The sequence below is a fragment of the Grus americana genome, chromosome 4 (assembly GCF_028858705.1).
Source record: "Grus americana isolate bGruAme1 chromosome 4, bGruAme1.mat, whole genome shotgun sequence".
Classification (NCBI taxonomy): domain Eukaryota; kingdom Metazoa; phylum Chordata; class Aves; order Gruiformes; family Gruidae; genus Grus; species Grus americana.
The window spans coordinates 36,863,519-36,887,589 of record NC_072855.1 but is presented as its reverse complement, the minus strand read 5'-3'; the positions used below and the strand labels follow the sequence as shown (position 1 = coordinate 36,887,589).

Here is a 24,071-nt window from a genome sequence, read left to right as displayed (position 1 = left end):
GTAGTCCTCTTCAAAAACCCATTTCCACAGACAACATTTCCAACTTGAAGCCTAAGTTATTGTGGATGTCTTTGAATAACTTCCCCAGTTTAGGCCAGGGAAACAAATGTGGCACAAGTGCAGCAGGTTTCCATTTAATTCCAGCTGTTAACTTCTGACTTTCTAAAATAATACCTAACTTCTTCATACATCAAATTTGCTTATATGCAGTATTTGATTAAACTAAAAAAAAAAAAAAAAAAAAATTACATTTCTAGACAACGTGACCTGTGTGATTGTGGCAGAGAAATACACACACACACACTCTCTCTCTCTTTAAAAAAAATAATAATAATTATATATTAAAATTATGTTGGTATACTTTTTTGTATGTAGTTAACTAATGTAGTTAATGAGGTACACCAATCGTATGTGGATTGTTGCTTACACAGAAAGTGGTTGTAACATAACAGATAAATGTGTATGGTTACTGTTGGAACATGCTGTGTTTTTAACAGTGGTTGCTGCACAAGCTCCTGGAAGTTATTTGAGTTATTACATTAATTTTGTTCTTGTCTGCACAAATAGAGGGTGTCACCATTCTTTATACCACCCATAAACTGATATTCCTAGCCCATAAATTGATATTCCTAGCCAAGAGAAATACAGTGTCTAATGGTAGAGTGGTAGTAAACAGCATTATTGTTAGTTTTTAAAACCTAACTTCATGATACATCATCCCAAATAGTCTAAAACCCCCAAAGGTGTCTCCAGAACAATTCTCCTTGACACATTGTGTCTAATTTTTTTCTATTTTACACTTCATACTTTTTTTAAAGGAAAGGGAAAAAACCAACCCATAAGGCATTATGCCTATCTGTTTATTCTGTCTCTACATTTTCTTCTCAGGAATTCATTCATGACAATCACCAAGTTGTTTTTAAGTCTTTATCAACTGTTGAGGCACTTCTTGTCAGTGGGAGAAATTGCAAATGTGTGTATAGTGTAAGAAACTGATGATTACGTCCCTCACATTGAAGTCATTCTGGAAAGGTTAATTAGAAACTCTTAAGAACACAAGAAGGAGAACATCCTCTCTTCATACTTTTTTTTTTTTCCACTGAGCTGTACAACCTCTTTTCTTTCTTTTTTTTTTTTTTTTTTTTTTTTTTTAAATTTCATGGTGGTGTTCATTATCAGGTGAAAGCCCCCAACTATTCTGCTCCCTGCTAGGTCTGTGTCCCAGCTCTGTTCAGCTTCCCCTGTATCCTGGAAGACTTCCTGCTTTCGTTGTTTGGAAATCTTAAGATGATGTAAAATTTTTGTATCACATGTGTATGATTTCCTTTGGGATATAGATTCCTACACAAATAAATATTTTCCATGTTAACTTTTGGTTCGGCTTTTTGTTTTTGTTTTGGTTTTTTTTTTTTTCATTTGTGTAGGCAACTTACATAGAATACAATCCTCTTAGTAAAGCTCTTAGGAAAGCCTTAATTCAGACGATGATTTAGCCTCATGTTTCTAAAGCTGTTACAACATTTCTGGGGTATGCTGTAAAACTTCTCAGCGTAGTGAAAAGCTGTAATATATTGAATGTCATGAGAAAGCAGTATACAAACCTGCCCCTGTCTTCTGTTTTGGCTCTGTGACATGCCATTTTGGTTTTCTTACCATTCATGGCGGGGGGGGGGGGGGGGGGGGGGGGGGGAAGGGGGGAGAAGAAGAAAATATTTTACATGGAAGTAGGCTGTTGTAAACTTAAAGTAAAAAATAAAATCCATTAATAGATGGTAGGTGATATGTTGTGCCTGAGAGCGAGTGTCCTAGAAAGCGATCATGGAGGGTGTTGTTACATAATGCCTGGAGTAGTTTCTCTTAATAGTTTGCTTAGGAGGGGGGGGAAAAAAAAAAAGTGGTGAGGGGAGAGAGGAATAGTCTCTTCAAATTGATGTGTCTGTACAGATACCTCCCTGAGTTATTCTGTGAGTGCAAAGAGGCCCTTTTCACAGTGGGGGGCTGCGTGGTGCAGGCTGGCCGAGGAGCTGCAGGTTGTGATGCTCACCTGCTGCAGCTGGTCTAATTGTGGCTCAGGAGGCAACATCTGGGTCCATCTGCATCCTTGCTCCCCTTCAGACCTCAGCACCATGAGGTTATGGGGACCATAGGCATGATGCCTTGTAGTGTTGAAGTCAATGGCAGTTTTGTTACTGACTGAAGTAACTTTGTTCAAAAAAACCTCTTTCCTTTCCATTTTGCTTCCCAAAACCTTGTTCTTAGAACCAATAAAATGCTGCATGTGCAAATGTGTATACACCTTAGCAGCTTCGTGTGTGTAGGTACACTTGTATACATACACACATGCACACAGGCTTTAGGCAACTGTTTGAAAATGTAGATTCACATTATTATGTACCAAACACATAAAACCAGTGTACTAGACTGTCACCCTTAGCATATATTTACCAAAATGTAAAATAGCAAGCATTTTAGACACTTTACTACTCTCAGCTCTGACCCTATTACCACTGGGCGGTTTGTTTGGCCTGTTTGCTTCTCTTATTAGTTTCAACTTGCACAAAACCTGAAAATTCACATGGCATGACAGCTTTAAAAAATGACAAGATATGATCAGTGTGCATGGTAATCTCCTGTTCTCATACCCTTCACACTGTTCAGACACAGTCATAGATACGCTTACTCCTTTTATATTTACCTCCCCAGCTGTATTTTCGTTCAAATATTTATTCACAGCTGCATAATAAATAGTTTGATTTGCACCTAATTGGTGTAACTGATTTTCATTATTTATGAAAGTCATTGTCAGAGTTCATTTATGGTTCTGACCGTGAAGAAACTTAGAGACAACTTCATATGACTGCAGCAATTAAACAATTAACTGGCTCACTTAAAACAAGTCAATGGCCATGGCATTAACTCTTAATAATTCATGAGTTATTTACGCTTATGTATTCACACGTCTGCAATTCTATTATTTTCTGATTGATAGGATTCTATTCTTGTTGTGTTATAAGCTTTAATTATCTCACTAACATATTTTTATGTTAAATGACTAATTTTGGAGAAATTAGGATGCCTGTCATTCAAAAATCGAATGTGTGTTCTGATTTGTTCCCAGAGCTATGAAATAGCTGTGGGTTAGGGTGGAAAAGCATTATGGGTATAGGCATGCAAATGAACTTGTCAAGTGTCTATATACCATAAAATGTCTTAAATCTACGGACGTAAAGTAGGATGAAGACACAGGCATTAAAAAGGCAGTCATTTTTGAGTGTCGCATAATTTAGACACTTTAAGTTATTGAAGTGTCACGAGTTTATTGCACCTAATTTATTAATACAATCTTTAGGGATTCACTTATGTCTCTTGCTCTGCCCCAAAACAGAGGCTAACAGTCAGTTTAAAATGCACAGACTCTGCTTCAACACTAAAAGCCTAAAATGTTTCTTAAAATACAGAGACAAAAAAAAAACAAACCAACTTTACTGTAGTCCTTGCAGGTAATGGATGGCCATGTTCCCATTTGTTTATGTTTGTGTATTAAAGTAGGGCAGGGAGATCCAAAAAAGACCAAGTGAGTTTGGTTCCCATTTAGTTTTTCCATTGCCACATTAGGTGATATCTGTACGGGGAAAATAGCCTGTTGCTTTGGCCTCTAACCAGGACAAAACCGGAAAAGCTAATCCTGACAAATACCTTGCTACTGCTTTTATGCTTTGGAGGGAAGAAAAAAAAAAAAAGTTTGTCATTTATTTTTAATCCTTTAATGTGCTGAATTGGCTTTTCTTAGTTTGCAGGTTCTGTTCTGTTTCTTTCCTACCCAGGAGCACTTTTGATGTGTTTAAGCAGTTGACAAAACAGTGCTAAGGTGTAGTATGAATGAAAAGGGGCACCGCAGAGAGCTGGAGACAAAAGAATCCACTTGATTGTAATACATGTGGAGTTTTGATAAAATACCTTGTGTGATACCTGAGACAATTATACACATAAAGAGTTTTTACTTTTAGGTTCTTTAAAAAAATAAAATAAAAAATTCTCACCTCTTGTTATTTTTTTTTCCCCTAATCAGGACAGAATTTTACCCTAAGGCAGTTAGGAGTTTGTGAACCAGCAACTCGTCGAGGACTGGCATTTTGTGCGGAAATGGGGCTCCCCCACAGAGGTTACTCTATCAGTGCAGGGTCAGATGCTGATACTGAAAATGAAGGAGTGATGTCTCCAGAGCATGCCATGAGACTTTGGGGCAGGGGGGTCAAATCAGGGCGCAGTTCCTGTCTGTCGAGCCGTTCCAACTCAGCCCTCACTCTGACTGATACCGAACATGAAAACAAGTCCGACAGTGAAAATGGTAAGTTCTTACACATATGTACATATATAAATCAATGTTTTATTTGCTGTTTTGGTTGACGTTCAATGATTTTAAATAATTAAAGGAATGGCCTTGAATTATTTACCTATTTATTTTTTTCTCCTCCTCCCAGAAAAGTCAATATTCAGTATCAGTCCTAACTAATGCAAGCTTTGGGTGTGATGTTTTAGCTGTAATTTTGAAAGAATTTAATCAAAAAAAAAGATTATCTCTGTTTTATTTCAGACTGTGTCACCTGTTACCCTTTGGGGAACATCTTAGTGAGTGGTGATAAAGTTGATCCCCAAGGCCAGCATGCAATCAAAGGTTTCATTGTAAACTCTTCTTCAAGACATCTTGGAGAAGTCGCAGAATCTTAGAATGGATGAATGAACGCAAAGAATAGCTTATTAACAGGGCTCATGTGATTGGAAAACAAATTTGATTGTGCTTTAAACTTCCTAGTTGATGAGAGCAATTGGAATTGTGGTGAAGAGGTACATGCGGTCTTTGATGTGCCTGGGGGACTGTATTACTGTGCAATTAAAATCTGCAGAAAAAAATCTGAACAGCAGCTTTGTAGGTTGGGGGGTATGGCCATTGCATATTAAGGCTTAGTGTTTAAATGAAAAGAGGTTAATACAATTGACTGATTCATTTTTAAAGCTTTTCAAAATTCTTTTACCTCCACTTGAGGTTATGAACAGAACTTAATGTGGTGTTAAATGCTAAATCCACAAATCTTAGAAAATATTTTATCTTAACTTTTTTTTATTTGCAGAAGATTTTCAGCTTTACTAGAATTAAAATGATTGTTTTATTAACTTCATGACTTTCTATATGACAAATTCAAAAGAGGAATAAAGAAAAATGAGTAAAAATGAAAATTGGAGTGATGGCTATTGCCTGCATGTCTGTGCTTCATTTTATTAATTTATTAAACCTGTCTGCTCAGCTGTACAAAAGTCAGAGCAATTTTATTTCTGTCCTCTGGCAATAGCTGTAACATGTTGTGGCAAATAGCAATGTAGGTGTGTATATATGGTAATACTTTAAAAAAAAAAGGCACTTTTATTTTAAACTACAAGCAATAATGTTTAGTCTTACCTATTTAGTATTTTAACTTCAGTTTGAGAAGACAAAACCAAAGCTATATTTTGGCATTATTTATACTCGTTGCCTTTCCTCTGATGGCTGATTCTAACTGAAGATGCCTGTGCAAGATGGCTGTCCTAGATGGGATCCTCCTTCTTGTTTTGGATTTAATGCTGCGTAGTACCTGAGGAGACAGCTCTTAGTGTTCACGGGTGTCTTGTCTCATGCTTGGAAAACTTATTTTGAGTTGGAGGCAAGTTTTGAAAGAGGAGGACAGGAGTATTTGCCTACCTCCTTTTGGCAGTGGACTTTCTGTTGGGTGACTCTTGATGCAAAGCAGTCTAGAAGAAATTGTTGAGCAGTCCTGTGATTTTCCTCTTGAAACGTCTATGCTGAAACAGATTCTCTGGAGTCTTTTGTAAAACCCTGGGTTGATGATCTTGGACATATGTATTTGTATATACATGCGTGCACAATTTCCTTAGAGAGTTATATCTTTACATTACCAAAGAGGTGACTGCTTCAGAAGTACGATAAGTTTGGTATACTTTCTCATAAATTATTTAATTTTTTTTAAAAAACCAAAATGCCGTATTACAATATGCCAAAACTTCCTCCATCAGCTTAAATTTAAGAGTTTTATTTTATTTTTTCATGTGTGAGAAGACTCTGAATGTTAGAAAAGACATTATTCTGCACTGGTTAAAATTATGCAAGGAACATCTGATGTTTGATACAACTTCAAAGAAGAGTTTAGTCACTAAAAAGGATTACAGTTGATTTATTTATTGATAGGGAGGCCAGCAGTCCAACTTAAGGTACTAGGACTGCTGTGAGGCTAATGAAATTTTGATGGCTTGAGAGTTCCCTAGGGCTATTCCACATATATAACTCAGACCATGTCACGGGTCACCATTTCAGGGGAGATGTTACAGAAGTAGTGAAAAGCTTAATCTTCTTTGGTATTTTTCTCTGGATTTTTGTTTCCTCTGAACGTGGAAGATTTGGCTGAGAAACAGTTTTATATGCATACTGGAACTCAATATGTTAAATGCTCACAGTAGAATAGAAAATATAATTTAAAGCCTGGGAAGCCATATCATTCTGGCAGGCACAGGTGCTCTAATCAAAGGACCAACCTGCAGGTGCGAGTTTTGTTAATTTATGACCTGAAGTTAATAGCTGTGCCAGTATACCATTAAAATCTGATAAATCTGATAAGGCTTTGAAACCAAAGTTAGAGTTACAACAAGTCCTCTGTACTGCATCCCCCTTTGCTGTGTGTGAAAGCTTTCTGACTGAATTTTGATGGAATTGTTTTACAGGTAAATGCATTTCTATGCAGCATGTTTACCTCTAAGGTAGATAAGGAGCAACAGGTTATGAGAAGCAGAACACACCACCAGATTGTACTTTCCTCACCTAATAGCCCCAGTTCTTGAGCAATCCCACTGTTCACCCAGTAAAACTATTCACTGTTTAAATAATCCATTACCATAAGCAGACCTTATTGTAGTTAATGGCGCTATTCATGATGATGAGAACTGTGACTTATCCTAAAGGTTTATGAACTCAGCATTAACCATTTGTTGAATGTACTTGGGGTTTTCTTTCTCGCCAGCTAGGCAAGAAGAGAAGCTTGGCATCAAAACACAATTTCCTTTCCTTCCTTGTAACTATTGTATGTATTTGCTCTTCTGAAATAGTTGCGGACTGCATACCCCTCAAGAAGGCAAAACTTGAGGTTCTCTTATGTAATTATAATGACTAAGTGGAAATAGTTTGTTGAAGATACTAACTTTTAGGTGTCAAGGTCTCAACATCATGTTTCTAAGATCCTACAAAGGCAGCCTAAATTTGTGAATAATGGCAGGATTAGAAGTTCCTTTAAATAATATTGCACATGACTAAGTTACAAAATTTTGAATATACTAATAACATACCATGAATTCCAGTAGATTTTTATTTATTTATTTATTAGAAAACATCAGAACTCTTTTCCAAACATAGGGTTTATAGAAGTATTCTCACATCACATCAAAGTTTAGGTTACTGCTCAGTAAATCATTCTGAAGAGAAATATTTTTCTTTGAGCTCATTCAAGTGCCATATATGACTCTTGGCATCAAATTCTGAGAGATTTGTCATGTCAGCCTCCCTGAAGGAGAACCTGCATCTGTTAATCTGGGCAACCTACCAGTGTCACATACAGCACGATGTATCAATTGGAGCACACTGAGCACGCATGTACTTCTTCAGGCTTTCTTCTCCATTCCCATTGCAAGTTATTTCATAAATGCTGCATCAAGAAATTTATGTTAGTAACTGTTCTAGGAACTGTGCCTTTGAAATACAAGCAGCCCATCTTTTACGTGCTTGCCAGTAACTTTATGTTGTTAAGCTGTTCTAAGATTACTAAAGCTTGTCTTTTAAACTTGATAAATATTCCAGCAGAGTATGAGCTAGAAGTTATTGTTAGGCTTCATCTGGCCCTTTTACTTAAAGGGTCAATGTGTTTTTAAGGTATCTGAGAATCCACTTATTTAAATTATTTTTAAATCCATTAAACTGCAATCCCTGACTTCATGAGACATCAGAAAACTAATAAGCAAAACATGAACGTTAATTGAGCAAGTTATTCCTAAAGTCCAGGTCTTTATGGAGTTATTTATTTATTGTAAAGTTATATGACCAGTTTTGTATGCGCTTTTTGTGCTGGCCTGAAACTCAGGCTGTGGCAGTGATCTTGACTGGAAAGTCACTCATTTAAGACTTAAGTATTGACAGTGCTTCTGAAAAAGATCCGGCACTCCGGATAGATACATGTCACATAGCTGACTCTGCCCACAGCCACAAAGACTAGCTAGGTGTACAGAAAATAATTCTAATGGCACTTGCATGTGGGGTTTTATTTTCTTTAGTGAAAGTTTCACCCTGACGAAGGTTTGTTAGAAGACAGGAGGAGATCAGGATGTAGCAAAATAAAAAGAAGAAAGGGAGAGAGGAATATGAGATCATGGCCTTAGGTAGCTGTTCTGAATTGGTTAGATAAATGATCTGAAACTTGAACCCATTTTTCACAGATACAGAAAAGTAGATATTGCTGGTAGCATGTTCATTGCTGAGGATTTCTGTAAAGAGAAAATACCAGTTTATCAGCTGCATGGGCACCTGCTTGCCTCCTCTCCAACTTAGCCAGTTTCTGAAGACAGCATTCTTGTGAACCTAATACTCTCTTGTCCTTCCAGAATAGTGAATTTACTGGCATTCAGATTTCTGAAAACCAAGAAATACATTGGTAAGATACTTGTCAAGACTCTTAAAATCTGTTCTCTCTAACCCAGTGCATCTATAACATATACTTGAACTCTGCATTTCAATAAAGCACATCATTCGGGAAGTAGTGTTACATGTTTTCACCTGTTCAACATCCTTCTTTATGCTAAGGAAAAACTTGACGTAGATGAACTTGCCTGAATAGAAGCTGTTTGGTACCTGCTAGCCAAATGCTGAGCCTACTGAACAAAACCAGCCACATAGCTGATGAATTAATATTAATCTTACTGCCACACTACCATTTACAGCTTCTTCACTCTTTCCCACAGTATTCCATCTAGCAATTCTCTACCCCTCCTTAAGTATGCCAATATCTCTTAAATCCTGCTTTGCTGCTAAGAAATTTCATGACCAGGAAATGAGTCTGTTTTGTTGTTGACAGAAGTCAGCTCTGAAATAATAAGTAATGTGTAAACAGGCAAACAAAATTTTCTTTGGTGATGGAAACATGGAACAGAAATCCATACATAAAAGTAGTCATCCCTGGTTTTCTGCACTATTATCACAAATTTTCTGTAGTTATGCCCATTTTCAGATTCTGTTATATTATGATTATAGTTCTGTGGATATATTTCAATAAATCTTCCTAGCATTCACTGTTAATATAATTGAAAATCATGTTGATAATTCCTTTGGCTAGTGGTAGCCAAAGAGGGAACAGCTGGGCTGACCTTTTTCCAGTAACTTTTTGGGATCTCCTGGATTTCAGAGGTTTGAGTGTCACTGAACTTGCTGTTGAGGAAGGGCATCAGATTCCAAAGGACCATCTTAATGATGCTTTCATGGTGGGAATCTGGTACAGAACATCAGGCCAGAGGATAAGGCTCTTTGGAAAAAGGTCCTTCTGATGCATAGGAACTGTAGGCTTAAGATCAGCTGACAAGGAAAAACAAATCTAAGAAGAAAATTTCAGAGAATTCACTTTTGGCTGTTAAGCGTATAAATCCTTCTAATGTTAAGGAGTGACAAAAGAGGCATTTAAAGACCAACTGTCATAGCTCAAGATTTCTCCGGAGATCTGAATTTCAAGAAAGAACCATGCAGAAAATGGAAGGAAGGTCAAATTTCTGAGGAGGACCTTACAAAGATGCAACTGGAGAAGTCCAGGCATACAAATAAAATTGAGACATAATCAGCAAAAAAATGATGAGCTGTACAGAAACATGAATGCTAAGAAAATGGACTTGATTTTATTACTTAACAGTGAAGGAAGACTGGTAGCTGACATGTTTTCTTCTGGTTGTTTTTGTTTCAACATTTGCTACCTAAGTAACTGGTCACAGAGCTAACATTTATACTATTAAATAAAAGATTGGAGGTTACTTAAGTAAATAAAGTTTGTCCTGCATGTATAGAATGTCTACAGCCTCTAGGCTTTTTATGACTCATGCCTGAGAAGTCATTGATGATGGATATGGTTCTGGAAGGCCAAATCAAACAAACAGGACAACTTCAGAAGGGGCAAGGGGGAGGAGGAACCTGCCTAATCAGTTGGACAGGAAGCATCCTAGGAAAAAAAAAGTAAGAAGTTTATACTTTATAACAATAAGCATGACTTGTACTAAATGAGTCTTGTCAGGCTATACTGATCTACATCTGTGATAGTGTAAGCCACTCCTTGATAAAGGAGCAGATGCTAACAGTAATAGGTGTTTTGGTATTAGTGAGGCTTCTTACCCTGTCTCACTCCTGACATACTCATAAATGGATTTCATGAGGGTTTTTTCAGCTGATTCTTACAGCCTGTTGAGATTCCTCTGAAAGGCAATCCTGCCCTGCAGTGTATTGATCCCTCTCTTAAGCTTGGTATCATCCACAAACTTGCTGAGGGCACATTCCATTCTATTCATTCTCAATATGTTAAATGTAGTGCAGGCATAAAACAGCATCAGCCCCAGTATAAGCCCCCTGAGGAATGCCATTAATATTGGTCTTTGCACTACAAAAAAATGTATTCTTTCAGCCTCTTCATACAACCAGTTCTCTACAAACTGCACTTTGTAGCTCATCCATCCAGTTCATCTCTCTCCAGCTTGGCTACAAGGATACTGTGGGAGACCATGTTGAAAGTCTTGCTAAAGGAAAGGAAAACACCATCTGCTGCTCTGCCTTTGTCTGCTGAGACAATTATCTGTTCATAGAAAGCAATAGAGTTGTTTGGGTGTGATTTGCCTTTGGTAAATACATGCTGGCTGTTCTCAATCACTTCCATTTCCTGAAGCCCTATCCAGGCATATGAGGGATAAGCCCAGCAGTATTTGTTCCATAATCTTCTCTGGTAGACTGGGGTGAGGCTGACTGCCTCTGTTTCCCCACATATTCCTTGCCCTTCTTGAAGATAACATGACCTTTATCTTCTAAAAAGTCATCAGGAGCCCTCACTCCATTGCCATGACCTTTCAAGGCATCACAGGGTGGCCTTTCAATGACATTGGGCAGCTCTGCCAGCAGCCATGGGTGCCTCCTGCTAGTCCCCTGGACTTGCATATGCCCAGCTTCTGTAGGTGGTGCCTAACAGCTCACTCTTGCCCTGCAGTGGCAGGGCTTCTCAACTGTGGTTGAGCTTTGGCTTCTCTGTCCCCCATCCTGCATGTCCAGGAAACATTTCTGTATTCCTCCTGGGTAGCCATCAGCTGAAGGTTATAGTGGTTATTTGTCAATGGTATTTTCTGTGGTACGTGAAGGTTTCTTCCATGATATTATAATGTGTCTCTTGTATACAGTGCCACTGAAATAATCCTACTACTGCAGTCAGCAGTGCTAAGACAGAAATACTGTGTCTCTGTGACTGGTTTTGTGACTACATTTTAAAGATAATGCCAGCCAACTGGAGGCCTAGAGACAGGTTAACAAGAAGTTCTGAACATGGAACACTAGAAGAGATTGGGAGAATGCAGATTGTTAGCGTGTTCTGTCTAGATATTGCTGCTGTTATAGAGGCCACACATGGTGAATAGGACCAGAAGCAAACAATGTGAATAGCAAAAAGTAGAAGTTAGCTCAGACAATGGTGTTCCAAGGATAACTCAGTGAAGGAGATTGGTGGGGAACATGTGAATATTTCATCATCTAACATATTTTCCAAAACAATTCTAAAATGTTGGTGTAGTTCCTGTCAGTCCTGATTTGTGGGAGAGGATGGACAAAAGAAATTCTTTACTTCCTTTCTGGTTTTGTTTTCTGAGAGTCAGTTGTGTTATTCAACCCAAAAATTAATGAGCAGGAAGTGTGTTGACAAAATGAAGGCTATAGTAAATTGCAGAGAAACGTTTTTATAATATTAATATTTATATCTCATCTTCTAATTGCAAATAGTTAACTTTTCATAGGTATTTTTTCTCCTCATTTTAAGTTTGATATAAAAATATTGCTGTTCAGTTCCTCTAAACAAAATGTGTTCTTCCGGATGTGCTTGCGCAAGGAAATCTTAAAGAAAACAGCTCTTTTTCATTTAAGTTGTCTTTTAATTGTGAGGTTGCCGTGAAAGCAAAGCAGGCTTTGCACATCTATAAACTGATGATCTCTGCTGTTTTGATTTGGAATGTGGTTTTGATGTCCTTGAAAAATCACAGTGGCAGCAGTAAATTGTTTTAATTAATGAATTAGAGAGCAACAGATTTGCTGAATCAGGTTTATTGACGTAATTATCACTGGAATAAAAAGGAGAAAAAAAAAATCTGTCAAAGCTGTGAGATTATTTGGGTTGTTGTCATTTGAAAGCAAGTTTCTCAGCCACCAGTTCATTTCCTGTATAGTTATGTGGATATAGGGGTGGGTGTGTACATATATATGTACACATACATTTATATAGTCATTAGACAAAGGCAAATTAATGGTAGAGGTAAAGTTTAAATAATACCAGTTCTATATAAAAAGTAGGCTTATTCATATTCAGTTGTGTTAAAAGTGTTTTTTAAGCTTCATCTAATTTTGATTTGAAATAAGATTTTAATTGCATTTACTTGTTTAAATAGGTCTTTGAAGTAAATATAGGCTGTGCTGTTGTCAGAGTATCAGTAATAATTATAGGTGACAGCCTTTGTATGTTGGTCAAATGACAGCTGGAGAAAATATTTCAAGATACAAAGTCTTTTGGAATAGACAGTTCTTTAAAACTAACTCTTATTACACCCACATAAAGACTTATTTTGATGTTTTCTGGATGAAAAGTTCTATTTCTTTGATTCAAATGAGAATTCAGTTTGAAATTGTTTCAAGTCAAATTTGAAAATTCATTCCTTTTACAATTATTAAAACAGTATGTGGATTGAACTGATCAGAACCTTTTTTTTGGTCTATATAATGTGCTGCCTGATCTGTTGGCAAAATGTAAGCTTTTTTTTTTTGGTCTTGATTTAAGGTGGGAAGAAGATGAGGTCTCAAGTCTCAGGAAAAGAAATGCTTGTTAAGAAGCCATGGTTTCTATTTTTATTCAATTCCCTCTCATTCAGTGCACCATTTTCTTCCTAAATTATATAGGCTTTGGTTTTAGTTATCTGTTGCTTTTACTTGTATGTTGTGGAGAAGAAGTGTGGTTTTGGCACACTGAAACCAAGGAGACTATTTTTATTTTCCGCTCTATGTTAGAAACCTTTCAGTGGAAGGACCTTTGATGCCTGCTGTGATCATTGTGAGTTAATCCAGGTTTCTATATAGTATGTGGGAATTTCAAAATACTTACCAATTATCTTGCTTTGATTTTTTTTTTTTTTTAATTTCACAATCGTGAACCCACAGCATCAAGTTAGGAAAGATGAAGGGGGAACAATGTAAATTAATTATGGATTAAATTATGAATATGCAAGTGGTGAATAGGCATATCTATCATATCTTCTGTAAGAGCATCCATAATAGATAACAGTTTTCTTGGAGTTTGAAGGCTCCCTGAGCTGCCGTGCCAGGTCTGTGCTGCTGCTGGTGAATCCTTCCCTGGGGTACTGTGGCTGCTGACTAGGTACATCGGAGACAAAATGTGTTTCCACCTCTGGTGCAGTATTCACAGCAGAAAAAAAAAAGTAACTGACTTGGGAAACCCTTGTTCTGGATTGTCAGGCCACGATAAAGTCTGACAACAGACTGATTTCTCTGGGTGACTACATTATGATTGCTTTTTGTCCTTTGTGGGGAATAGATGCATAAATGTGTGTATAAGGCTATGTGTGTATATATGGCTACCCTTACAAGATCTTTTCTTAAACAGTTTTATTTTCACAGCTTATACACATAGTTTTCTTACAGATTAAACATACAGGGTTGAAGACTGGTTATTTCTTCTTCAGATGACCTATAAACTTTGAAGCATTTCCATAGCAAATCCATGTGCAGTCATGAGCGTAGGCAAAGGAAAGTTATCCTTCAGAGAGTTATACTCTGCCACTGACCTGCTGTATGCTGGAGAGATTGATTTCCACCCCCCCACCCCCTCCCCAATCACTGGGTTTTTATAAATGTAATGCTTCTATAAACTACTTTATAGTTACAAATTACATGTCCTGTATAATTGCTGATGACTAATGCAATGGAGTGTCAGTCTGCACCGGTGGCAGACAGCATAAAGAATTTGGGTTGCTTTGTCTCTGTACAAAACCTGAATTTCTTTTTGTAGTGGGTTTCACTGAACCAAACCGTAGTGGTCACTTGTGCAGTTTGTAGAAAAATAGCAGAAATGAGAAGTGTAAGATCTTTTTTTTTTTTTTTGGCAAAAGTTAGTTCTTGGCAAAGGTTTCGGAGCTGTCTCTTCTGCCTGCTGTTGAAGATGGATATTGACTGTATCAAGATAGTTTATAATCTTTGAAGTTCTTTTGAATATTCAAAGTTTCCAAGATATCTAGGTCAAAATGACTTTGAAAGGGATCGCCTCTATCATCGCTATATGGCTAAATGGATAGTATCCAGTCTTTCCATGTAGAGTTAACCAGAATTGTTGAAGCTGCTAAGTTCTTCATTGCGTGATTGCTCCATGTTCTATAAGGAGATTTATTTAAAATTGCTTAAAAGCTGCACTCAGTGGGGAATACTGCTGCTTGTTCCCTTAACTACTTTAGCTGCAGAGAACGTATGACGTCTTTTTCATTAACTGTCTTTGCTGCTTGTTTGCTTTCGGTGGGGTTGTAGGAGATTGTTATATTGTTTTGTAAACTCAATATTGCTGGGTCCTGGCTGCTTATGGCAATTGAGATGAGATTAGATGCTTTTGTTAACAGGCCCCAGACTTTAAATTTATAGGGACTAGGCACCATCTGCTTTCAATTAAAGGTCCTGAGCTCTGAAATTAATTCCTTCCATTGGTCCATTAGACTCAATCTTTTGACCTGAAGTCACGATAAGGTTATATTAGCCTCTCAAGCCTTGGAAAAGTGAGGAGTTCACACAGGGACAGTACTGGATATTCCTTTTAGTCCTTGTATCAGTGCAGTTAGAAGGCAGAAAGTAATGATTGTTTTTCCATTTTACAGGTAGTGAGGTTTTTTTTTAAAAGCACCCTGGAGATTTAGAGCTCACATCCTCATGAGTCGTAATAGGACTTGTGCTCCTAAATCATATAAGTGCTATTGAAAAACTTTCCCAGAAAAATCAAATTAATATAGAGAATGTTGACTAAATTCACAGAAAGACTTGATGTAAAGTGGGTTTAGCATAGAAGTCTGTTGTTCCCAGACTCACGTTTGCTCATTACACTAGCTGTGTTTTGCCTCAGCTGTCTTTCATTGATTCTGTCTGCAGCTGCGATATGGTGGGGGATCTTACCAGAAATCTTGGCCCTAGAATTGTTCTGCCAGTGCTGAATTTATATCTGTCCTGTGGTGTGTAGATGTTGCAGGGAAGAAATAGACGGATAGACAAATTGGCTCACATTTTTGCGGTTCTAACTCCCCCACCCACCCGCTCCCCCCCCCCATTTCCTTTCTATATTTAGCTGAAAATTTAGGTTTGCTCTGTCAAAATACAGCAAGGAATACTGTGGAGCGGGAAGAACCTATAGCCACAAGCTTCTGGTTGTTTAAATTTAACACCGGTTCCTCATACATGTGAAAGTATATTTTAAAGGTTTCAGGATCTGCTAGTTCCTGAGCAGACTTTGGCTTAATTTATGCAGTGCCAGTAATTTTCTGGAAGACAGTTTGTAAGAGTATTGTTTTTGAGACAAAAATCTCTTCAATGTCTAAGAGTATGCCTGTCTTATCCCAAAATGCAATTTAATAGAATGTTTTGGGATGTGTTGGCCACGAGGCTATGTAGAATGAAGCAAGGGAGTACATATGCCTGTTTTTATTCCTATCTAACAATCCCCATGACTCAAAAAATGCAGCAGTGTTTGACTTGAGCAAAGAAAGTCAAAGGGACTCTCTTCTCAGCGTGGAAGGAATGACTTGTGACTGCTCCAACTAAGCGTTGCTTGTTGGCGACCGGTCAGTCCGAGGTTAAACTCAGGAATTCAGTTTTTTTATGACTGACTCTCAATATTTTCCTTAAGTTCATCTAACTCTCTGTCCCACTCATAAATTTCTTATTCCCAGGACAGTGAGGATACTTACTCCCAGTGCTGCAGAGGTTTATACCTTCAAGGCTGACTGCAATGCCATTTCCTTCTGCCATCTTGATAGTGCCAAGGCAGTTTTATGTCGTTGTGTCAGTCCTCTGTTATTAGGTTGCCAGAACATGGCCATACCTGCTAGATGAGCCCTGGAACTCCTGGCTGAAAAAGACTGAAATACTTTTTCATGTTTATGGGGAAAACCACTCTTCTTGCTATTCTAGCAGTTACAATTCTTACTTCAAGCAAGGCAGACAAGAACCTGTTGTCTTTAAAAAGTGGGCTTCACTGCAATGTACGTGTAGCCATGTAACAACCTTTTAATTGGGTTTGTAAACAGCCAGGTAAAAATATTTCTTTTGTCTGCTGCCTGCAGTTAGGAGCTCATAAAGTTTAATAGCTTGGAAGATATCTATTTTTCAACATTACCTAAACTAGAATAATGTTGGAGTCCCCATGATACTAGGTGTTATTTGTCAAGTGTGGCTTAGATGGCTCTGTGACACACATATATATGTTTTGAAATTCAGTTTTAGTTGTTACAAATGCCCAGCCTCATTTTTGAAAAGATAAGTTAGAGTTCTTAACCTTTTATTTCAAATGTAACAGATCAGAGAATGAGAGAGATAGTCAGGAACCCAGGCTTCAAATGGCCCGTCCACCGAAGTCCCATCTAATTACTGTCCTGACTTACGGTTGGACTCAATGATCTTAAAGGTCTTTTCCAACTTAAATGATTCTGTGATTATATATAAAACTATTAAGTGAACTTACTCAGAAAATGCTGAAGTGTGCACTTTGCATAGATTAATAACATTTTCCTTATCTAGAGAGTCATCTTTGCACTTCTGGGACTCAGGGAACACATTTAAACAACTATAACAATATTGAAAATATGGTAACAGAGTCCATGTAATTTTAGTTAGCAATTTGCTTTTAAAAAAACCCCGCAAATTCATTTCTTTCTTGTTTTCTTACAAGTTCTTTGGTCTTTGCAGTATCACATATATTGATTTTTATGAAAAAGTTAATCGGCTTACCTTTGTTCAGAGTGGATTTTTGTTCCTCTGATCAGCTCTACACAATTGAATTTTTCATCCTCTTTTCTGAGGTATTTCAATGTTATGAAAAAAGCATTAAAGAGTTCTTATAAATTATTCCTTTAAAAAAGAAGCTACTGCAATGCACATTTGTTGAGGCTGGAGAGTTAATTGAACTCAGATTTCTGTTTTGTTTTCAATGAGAGAGATTTCTATGCTTGATAAATGCAAGTGACAATTTCTCTTGAGGAACTGGATTACATGGTTCCCTGCTGATTCTGGTTACCCCAGAATTTATAATATGAATTTCAAGTAACCATTTAGGTGACATGGTACTATTGATTATCTCAAAATCCAGTTTTCCTTGTGATTTAAAACATTTTAAAGTAGAGTTTGAATACAGGACGCTAAAAGATACGGGGAAAAAATATTTCATAGTCATACCTTTCTGAATGTTGTTTATCATACTCTGATACTTCTACTTTTTGGGGGCAATGGTTCTCCTCTCCAAAACCTATATAAAAAGCCAGACAGTGTAGCAGATTGTTATACAAAATATGTGATTATCCTGCTTTGCCTTAAGAAACAAACAAACAATTTAAAAAATGATTTAAAAAACCAAACCAAAATCCACTGCAAAAAAAACCCCACCCAAAAAAACGCCCACAACCTTTTCTTCCATTGTGGTCCTACTTTATTTTTCCTTGTTAAATCAGGCCTGACCTAATCTCTTATGAGTTGTTTTTGTGTCTCTATTACCTCAGGCTGTGCTCTCATCAGACTTCACAAGCTAAGTGGACTTGAGTTTTGGATAGTCTGTGGAAATAATCAAAGAAAATGTACTGTACTCCTGGATGTGATGATAATGGTTCATTATGTCCATTAAATTTAGTACTGAATCAGTGCTGAGTATTCTGCTGTGAGTTCAGGTTAGACTCAGTGTCCTGATCACTTGTAATTACTAAAGCGCAACTGTTAGCTCAGCTAAACTCCAATCCCAGTGACTTTAGTTCTGCTTGTCAATTTCTTCTGAACTTTACATGTGGGAAGCCTTCAAAGTATTAGCTTTGAAGTCAGAGATTCTGCAATGAAATCCTGATTTGGTCATTAATTTGCTGTGTCTGCATTTGCACATTACTTCATCTTTCTGATTTTGTTTTCCTACTTTACATGGACGTGGTAATGCTTATTTTCTATCAAACTTCCTAACTCTGCCTTTTTTTACCACCTTGAACTAAGGAGCTTGAAAAGATTGGATATCTTTTTTTGTATATATATGTGTGTGTATGTGTGTATATATATAAAAATAAAAATACAGTTGTAATAAAAAAAACCATAACTGTTAAACATTCAGAAGAGCTGCTGAATCCTGCAAATAATCTCACTGAATTTTATCCAATTAAAAATAGGGTGGATGCAAAAACCTAGATAATCTCTGGTAATTTCAGATGAGATTGCAGTAAAACTACTGCACAAATTATAAGGAGCTTTAAGATGCTTGCTTTTGCATATTCTGAATAAATGCAAGTAGTTTCATATGTTTTTAAAGCGTGTGTTAAATTGCTATGACTGGAAATGTGTATCTACTTGTACAATGGTAAAAAAAGCAAGGATGATGTTACTGCCCTTTCTTTGGTTATATGCCACCTCCCGTTATAGCAGTACAGCTGAGCTAGTGTTCTTGTCCAGGCTTTGGCTAAATTGCTGTGAACTTCCTGAATTGATTCTTTTGATTTTTGATTATATCAGTACTCTTAGATCAAGTACTGACATTTTTCACACCATTTTTATGTTTTCCTTTATCTCCTGTTCGGGGCTCCTCAACCTGAGGCTTCAAATTCTGTCCATTCAATAACAGATTAATTTTCTATTTTTCGAAAACAGGCACAAGTGTCTCTGTCTCCTGTTTTGGAGAACTGCACATAGTGCCATGTTCAGTGTGCTTGATGTTTTCCTGTAGGATGCACAAAAGTGTGAGAGAGAGGTGGTGAAATCAGCTTTCTGGAACTATCTGTACTGATCTCATCAGATCTAAATGAAGCAATGGCCTTTCCTCCACTCTTCTCCCATCCCACCAAAACCTATGGGAACCGTTTGTCATCAGGTAGACAAGCCAGCCTCCGTTCTTGCACAAAATGAACATGCCACGGTATAGGCAGCTGCTGATTCTTGGAAATGGGAGGCAGATATTTGCACTTTTGGCATCATAGGTGGGTATGAGGAAGGAGCATGCACAACCACACAGAGGCATTGGATGAAGCTTTACTCCTTTCCTGCAGTGTTTGAGGGAAAAGAAGATGCTTCCAAATTCCAGCAGTGGCAGAAAGTCCAAAGTGGCTTGCATTTTACCAGCCACGTAGGACTGGGGTAGCTGAAGCAGCAGCTGGTGTTGGAGCACCTGCCATTACGCGTACCAGTCATGTGCGTATCACTGCTGCTCATTCATGTTTGCTCTCCGTCCCAGATTAGTTTTTCTGTGTGAGTATAAGGAAATCACTGCCCTAAATTTGGTAGTTGATACTGTGGAGAGCAAAGCCAGGATTGACAGTGCAGGTAGCAGCCCTGTCTGGTTGGAATATTGCTTTTTTCTGCTCTGCTTTCTGAGTGCTCTGACACCATGCTAAACGTGATGTCTGCCATGCTGTATTTTCTATGCAGTACCTTCCTGGTGCCTCCTCGGAGTCTACTGTAACCAGTAGTGGCCTTGTTTCCTTTGTTTAGGAGCTGTAGATGATGACACAGCAGAATTCAAGAGAAAATGCCTATGTTCATAGTATTTCCTCATTCTGAAATGTAGGATGGCTTTAGTCTGTCAGGTGTCTACATTTGAGGAGATTCAAGAAATCCATAGGTTTCTTGTTAGCCGTTCTCATTTTGGTGCTCCCATTCTTCAAACTCTTCTGGTGCACAGCTTTTTAACTTGCAAGTCATTTGGCCACGTTCTGAGCCTGCATGAAGTATTCCATTTACAATTTCACTGCATGGCCTGTAACATTGATGCAATAAAAGGATTTTCCAGACAGCCAAGTATTGCAATACATCTATCAGTTGTGGAAGCACACTTGAGGAGGGACAAAACCGTATGTAGATTAACTGACATCGTCAGAAGTCACGTAAAGCCTGCAGCATTAACTAGGATATCATGAAAGCTGTAATAGATGTTTGCACTTTCTAGATTATAGAGTTGGTTAGAGCCATCACTTATCAGGTTGTCGTGGTTTTACCCCAGCCGGCAGCTGAGCACCACGCAGCTGCTCACTCGCTCCCCCCCCATCGGGATGGGGGAGAGAACTGGAAAAATTAAAGTGAGAAAACTCGTGGGTTGAGATAAAGACAGTTTAATAGGTAAAGCAAAAGCTGTGTGCACAAGCAAAGCAAGGAATTCATTCACCACTTCCCATGGGCAGGCAGGTGTTCAGCCATCTCCAGGACAGCAGGGCTCTGTCATGCGTAACGGTTACTTGGGAAGACAAACACCATCGCTCCGAACGCCGCCGCCCCCCCCTCTTCCTCTTCCCCCAAGCTCCTTATAAACTGAGCATGACATCATATGGTATGGAATATCCCTTTGGTCAGTTTGGGTCACCTGTCCTGTCTGTGTCTCCTCCCAACTTGTGCACCCCCAGCCATCCCGCTGGCAGGGCAGTGCAAGAAGCAGAAAAGGCCTTGGCCCCGTGTAAACACTGCTCAACAATAAGTCCATAGAAGAAAAACATCTCTATATTATCAACACTGTCTCCAGCACAAATCCAAAACATATCCCCACACTAGCTACTATGAAGAAAATCAACCCTCTCAGCTAAAACCAGGACACAGGTGAATATAAAAAAAAATAAATTCTAGTCCTATGAAGGCAGTATGTGGGTAGCTGGAGATCTTAAATCATACATGCATACGTAATGCTGCTTTCAAGACTTCACTCGTAACATCTACAGGTTTGGCTGGAGTTTGTGTACTACCTTTCTAGGTACCGCCTGAACAGACTGATTTTATGGAGCAAGACCTGCTTGATGGCTGGATCCCATGAACACGTGGAGATTCTTTGTTCTTTTACTTGTGACTATTTGCATCAAATGCACCAGGCAGACTGAGTAACTTGCAGATACCAGGGATGTGATGTTGTGATGAACTTAAATTACCTAGTCTTTCTTCCTGGAGTTGAAATTTGTCACACTGTCCCACACGGTGTTGTTCTGCATCTCATTTTTGTGCCTGACTTCAGAGAGCAAGTCCTGAAAAACAGCACACTTGAAAGCTGGAAGGATGTGATATTCATTCATCTCATCTCATCTCTGCCAGGAAGCAGTTTATCTCACAAGGAGACCTTATCATATAAACTCTATTTCCATAGTTTCTGCAGTGATCTGGCATTTTCAAAGTAGTCAAACTTAGGAGAGACTGCTGAAGGGGTTTGTGTGGGCAGTGTGAGGGAGGGACCTACCTGTGAAAGATTCATTTGCCACAGAAGAGAATACCAAATTCATAATTTCTGCTTCATTGTGAATTGGGTTTATTGTCAGATACCTTTATTTTTTTAATCATCCTAAACTCAGTTCTGTAGGGTTTGTGATCTTTTGTTTTGTTTTAATTGCCAGAGGAGTGTCCAAGCTTAGCTGGGACAAGGCTGCAGGGTTATTGTTCCAGCCATTTTCAAACACCAGATCTATCATGAGCTACCTCCTGTGCAATCTTGTGTCCTACACAGGGCATATTCTTGTGGAAACAAGGTCCCATCTGATCCAGTCATTGGGGCTGGTCTTGAATCATAGAATGGTTTGGGTTGGAAGGGACCTCAAAGATCATCTAGTTCCAACCCCCCTGCCACAGGCAGGGACACCCTCCACTAGACCACGTTGCCCAAAGCCTCATCCAACCTGGTCTTAAACACTTCCAGGGATGGGGCCTCCACAACCTCTCTGGGCAACCTGTTCCAGTGCCTCACCACTCTAACAGTAAAGAATTTCTTTCTAACATCTAATCTAAATCTACCCTCCTTCAGCTTGAACCCATTACCCCTTGTCCTGTCACTACACTCCCTGATAAACAGTCCCTCACCATCTTTCCTGTAGGCCCCCTTCAGAAACTGGTAAGCCGCAATTAGATCTCCCCAGAGCCTTCTTTTCTCCAGGCTGAACAATCCCAACTCTCTCAGCCCGTCCTCATAGGAGAGGTGCTCCAGCCCTCTGATCAGCTTCATGGCCCTCCTTTGGACTCACTCCAACAGCTCCATGTCTCTCCTGTACTGGGGCCCCCAGAGCTGGACGCAGTACTCCAGGTGGGGTCTCACAAGAGCGGAGTAGAGGGGCAAGTAGAATGTCGGTGCCTTGAGCACCACTAAGAGCTACTGTACAAAGTATGAGGATTTCTTTCTTAAAGTGGAAGGATTTTACAAACGAGATTCAGGCTATTTGTATCCAAAGAGAGTTTCAGTAACATGGAGCCTACTCAGGCAGGACCAGGTTTTAAGCCTTTGCTTGCAGTATTTGGTACTGAAATTCCAGTACCAGAATTCCTTAGGAGTCGCTGTCAAACAAAATTAGAGACAGCTCACTTGCAGAATACCACGCGTGTGTTCAGTACTTTTTCTAGAGTCTTGCATTTTTCAAGTAACATATAAAAGATTAAGTTAAATATGAAGACAATGGTCATTGTTATTCCACTTCAGAATCAGTGAAGTATCACAGGTCTGACTGCTTTCACTGGCAAAATAGAATTAAAATCAGTAAGCATATAGCTAGATCTAAAATACATCGGTTTAAAGCCTTTGAGCTGAAGAACTTGCAACTAGAAGTCTTTAAAGTACGCAATAGACTATTAAAAGGCTAAACAAACTGCTGACTAAATTCATTCAGAAACTAAATTATTCAACAGTATCCAATATACATTGTCATAACATGAATTTATATCTAGCTAGTCTTCTTGGGAGCATTTTGTGCAATTGCCATATTAGAACTAGATTATTCAATCTTATTTCAAACTGATCTGCAACATCTGCAGAAATTGGATATGTATACCTTCAAGTCCCTGGCTTTTCTTAAATTGAAAGCAAGTATTCACATATGTAAATGTATGTGCAAAAAACTATGCAAGGCCATAGCCTATGTAACTTTAACAATGTTTGCATGATAGCGTACTTGACAGAAGCACAAATCTGACTCTTACGATACGGACAATACCGAAAGGGTATTTAAAAATTGGTATCTACACCTTGTTTTATTCTAACAAACTCTAATAGAAATTATCTTTTTGTCTTTCAGAACAATATTCACCTATCATGCTATTGTATTTAAGGAATTTTGGTTGAAAAGCTCTATAGAAAGCATTTCAGTATGTCTATGGATATATTAAAAACTTAATATTGAAGAATACATCAAGGAGTAAAAAAGTTACTAAAGCACTCCCCTGTGCTGCGATTAATTTGTATATTATCAAGGTCTTTATTATGAACACAGTTTCTAATGTAGGCCTGTAATAAACAGAGTGTAATTGAATTTTCAATATTTTGCCACCAGAGAGTAATTTTCTTACAAGACCTCTGCTCCATCTTCTGGCTAATTGTCAGCAGTTACTCACTGTTACTGCATTAATGTCACCAAACAGTGAAAACAGAAGCTACCTGCTTCCATTACATGTAAGGATGTGTAATGCCAACCCTTGTCTACTTACCAGTTTTGAGTTGTGCGCCATTATCACTTGCATCTTTATTAACAGTGTGAAG

At 38.2% G+C, this 24,071-nt stretch overlaps 1 protein-coding gene across 18 annotated transcripts in view; it reads left to right on the top strand.

Annotated features, from left to right (window-relative positions):
* Positions 1 to 24,071, top strand: part of TENM3 (teneurin transmembrane protein 3) — a 615,036-nt gene that overhangs the window by 302,904 nt on the left and 288,061 nt on the right. For 12 of the 18 annotated variants that reach the window (XM_054824425.1, XM_054824432.1, XM_054824430.1 and 9 more), the window contains one exon: positions 4,070 to 4,348. The exons of 5 other annotated variants lie outside the window; for them this stretch is intronic. In XM_054824425.1, the coding sequence (XP_054680400.1) occupies positions 4,070 to 4,348 (279 nt within the window). The remainder of the gene's footprint in view (positions 1 to 4,069; positions 4,349 to 24,071) is intronic. One more of the 18 variants, XM_054824433.1, reaches the window with a different exon arrangement.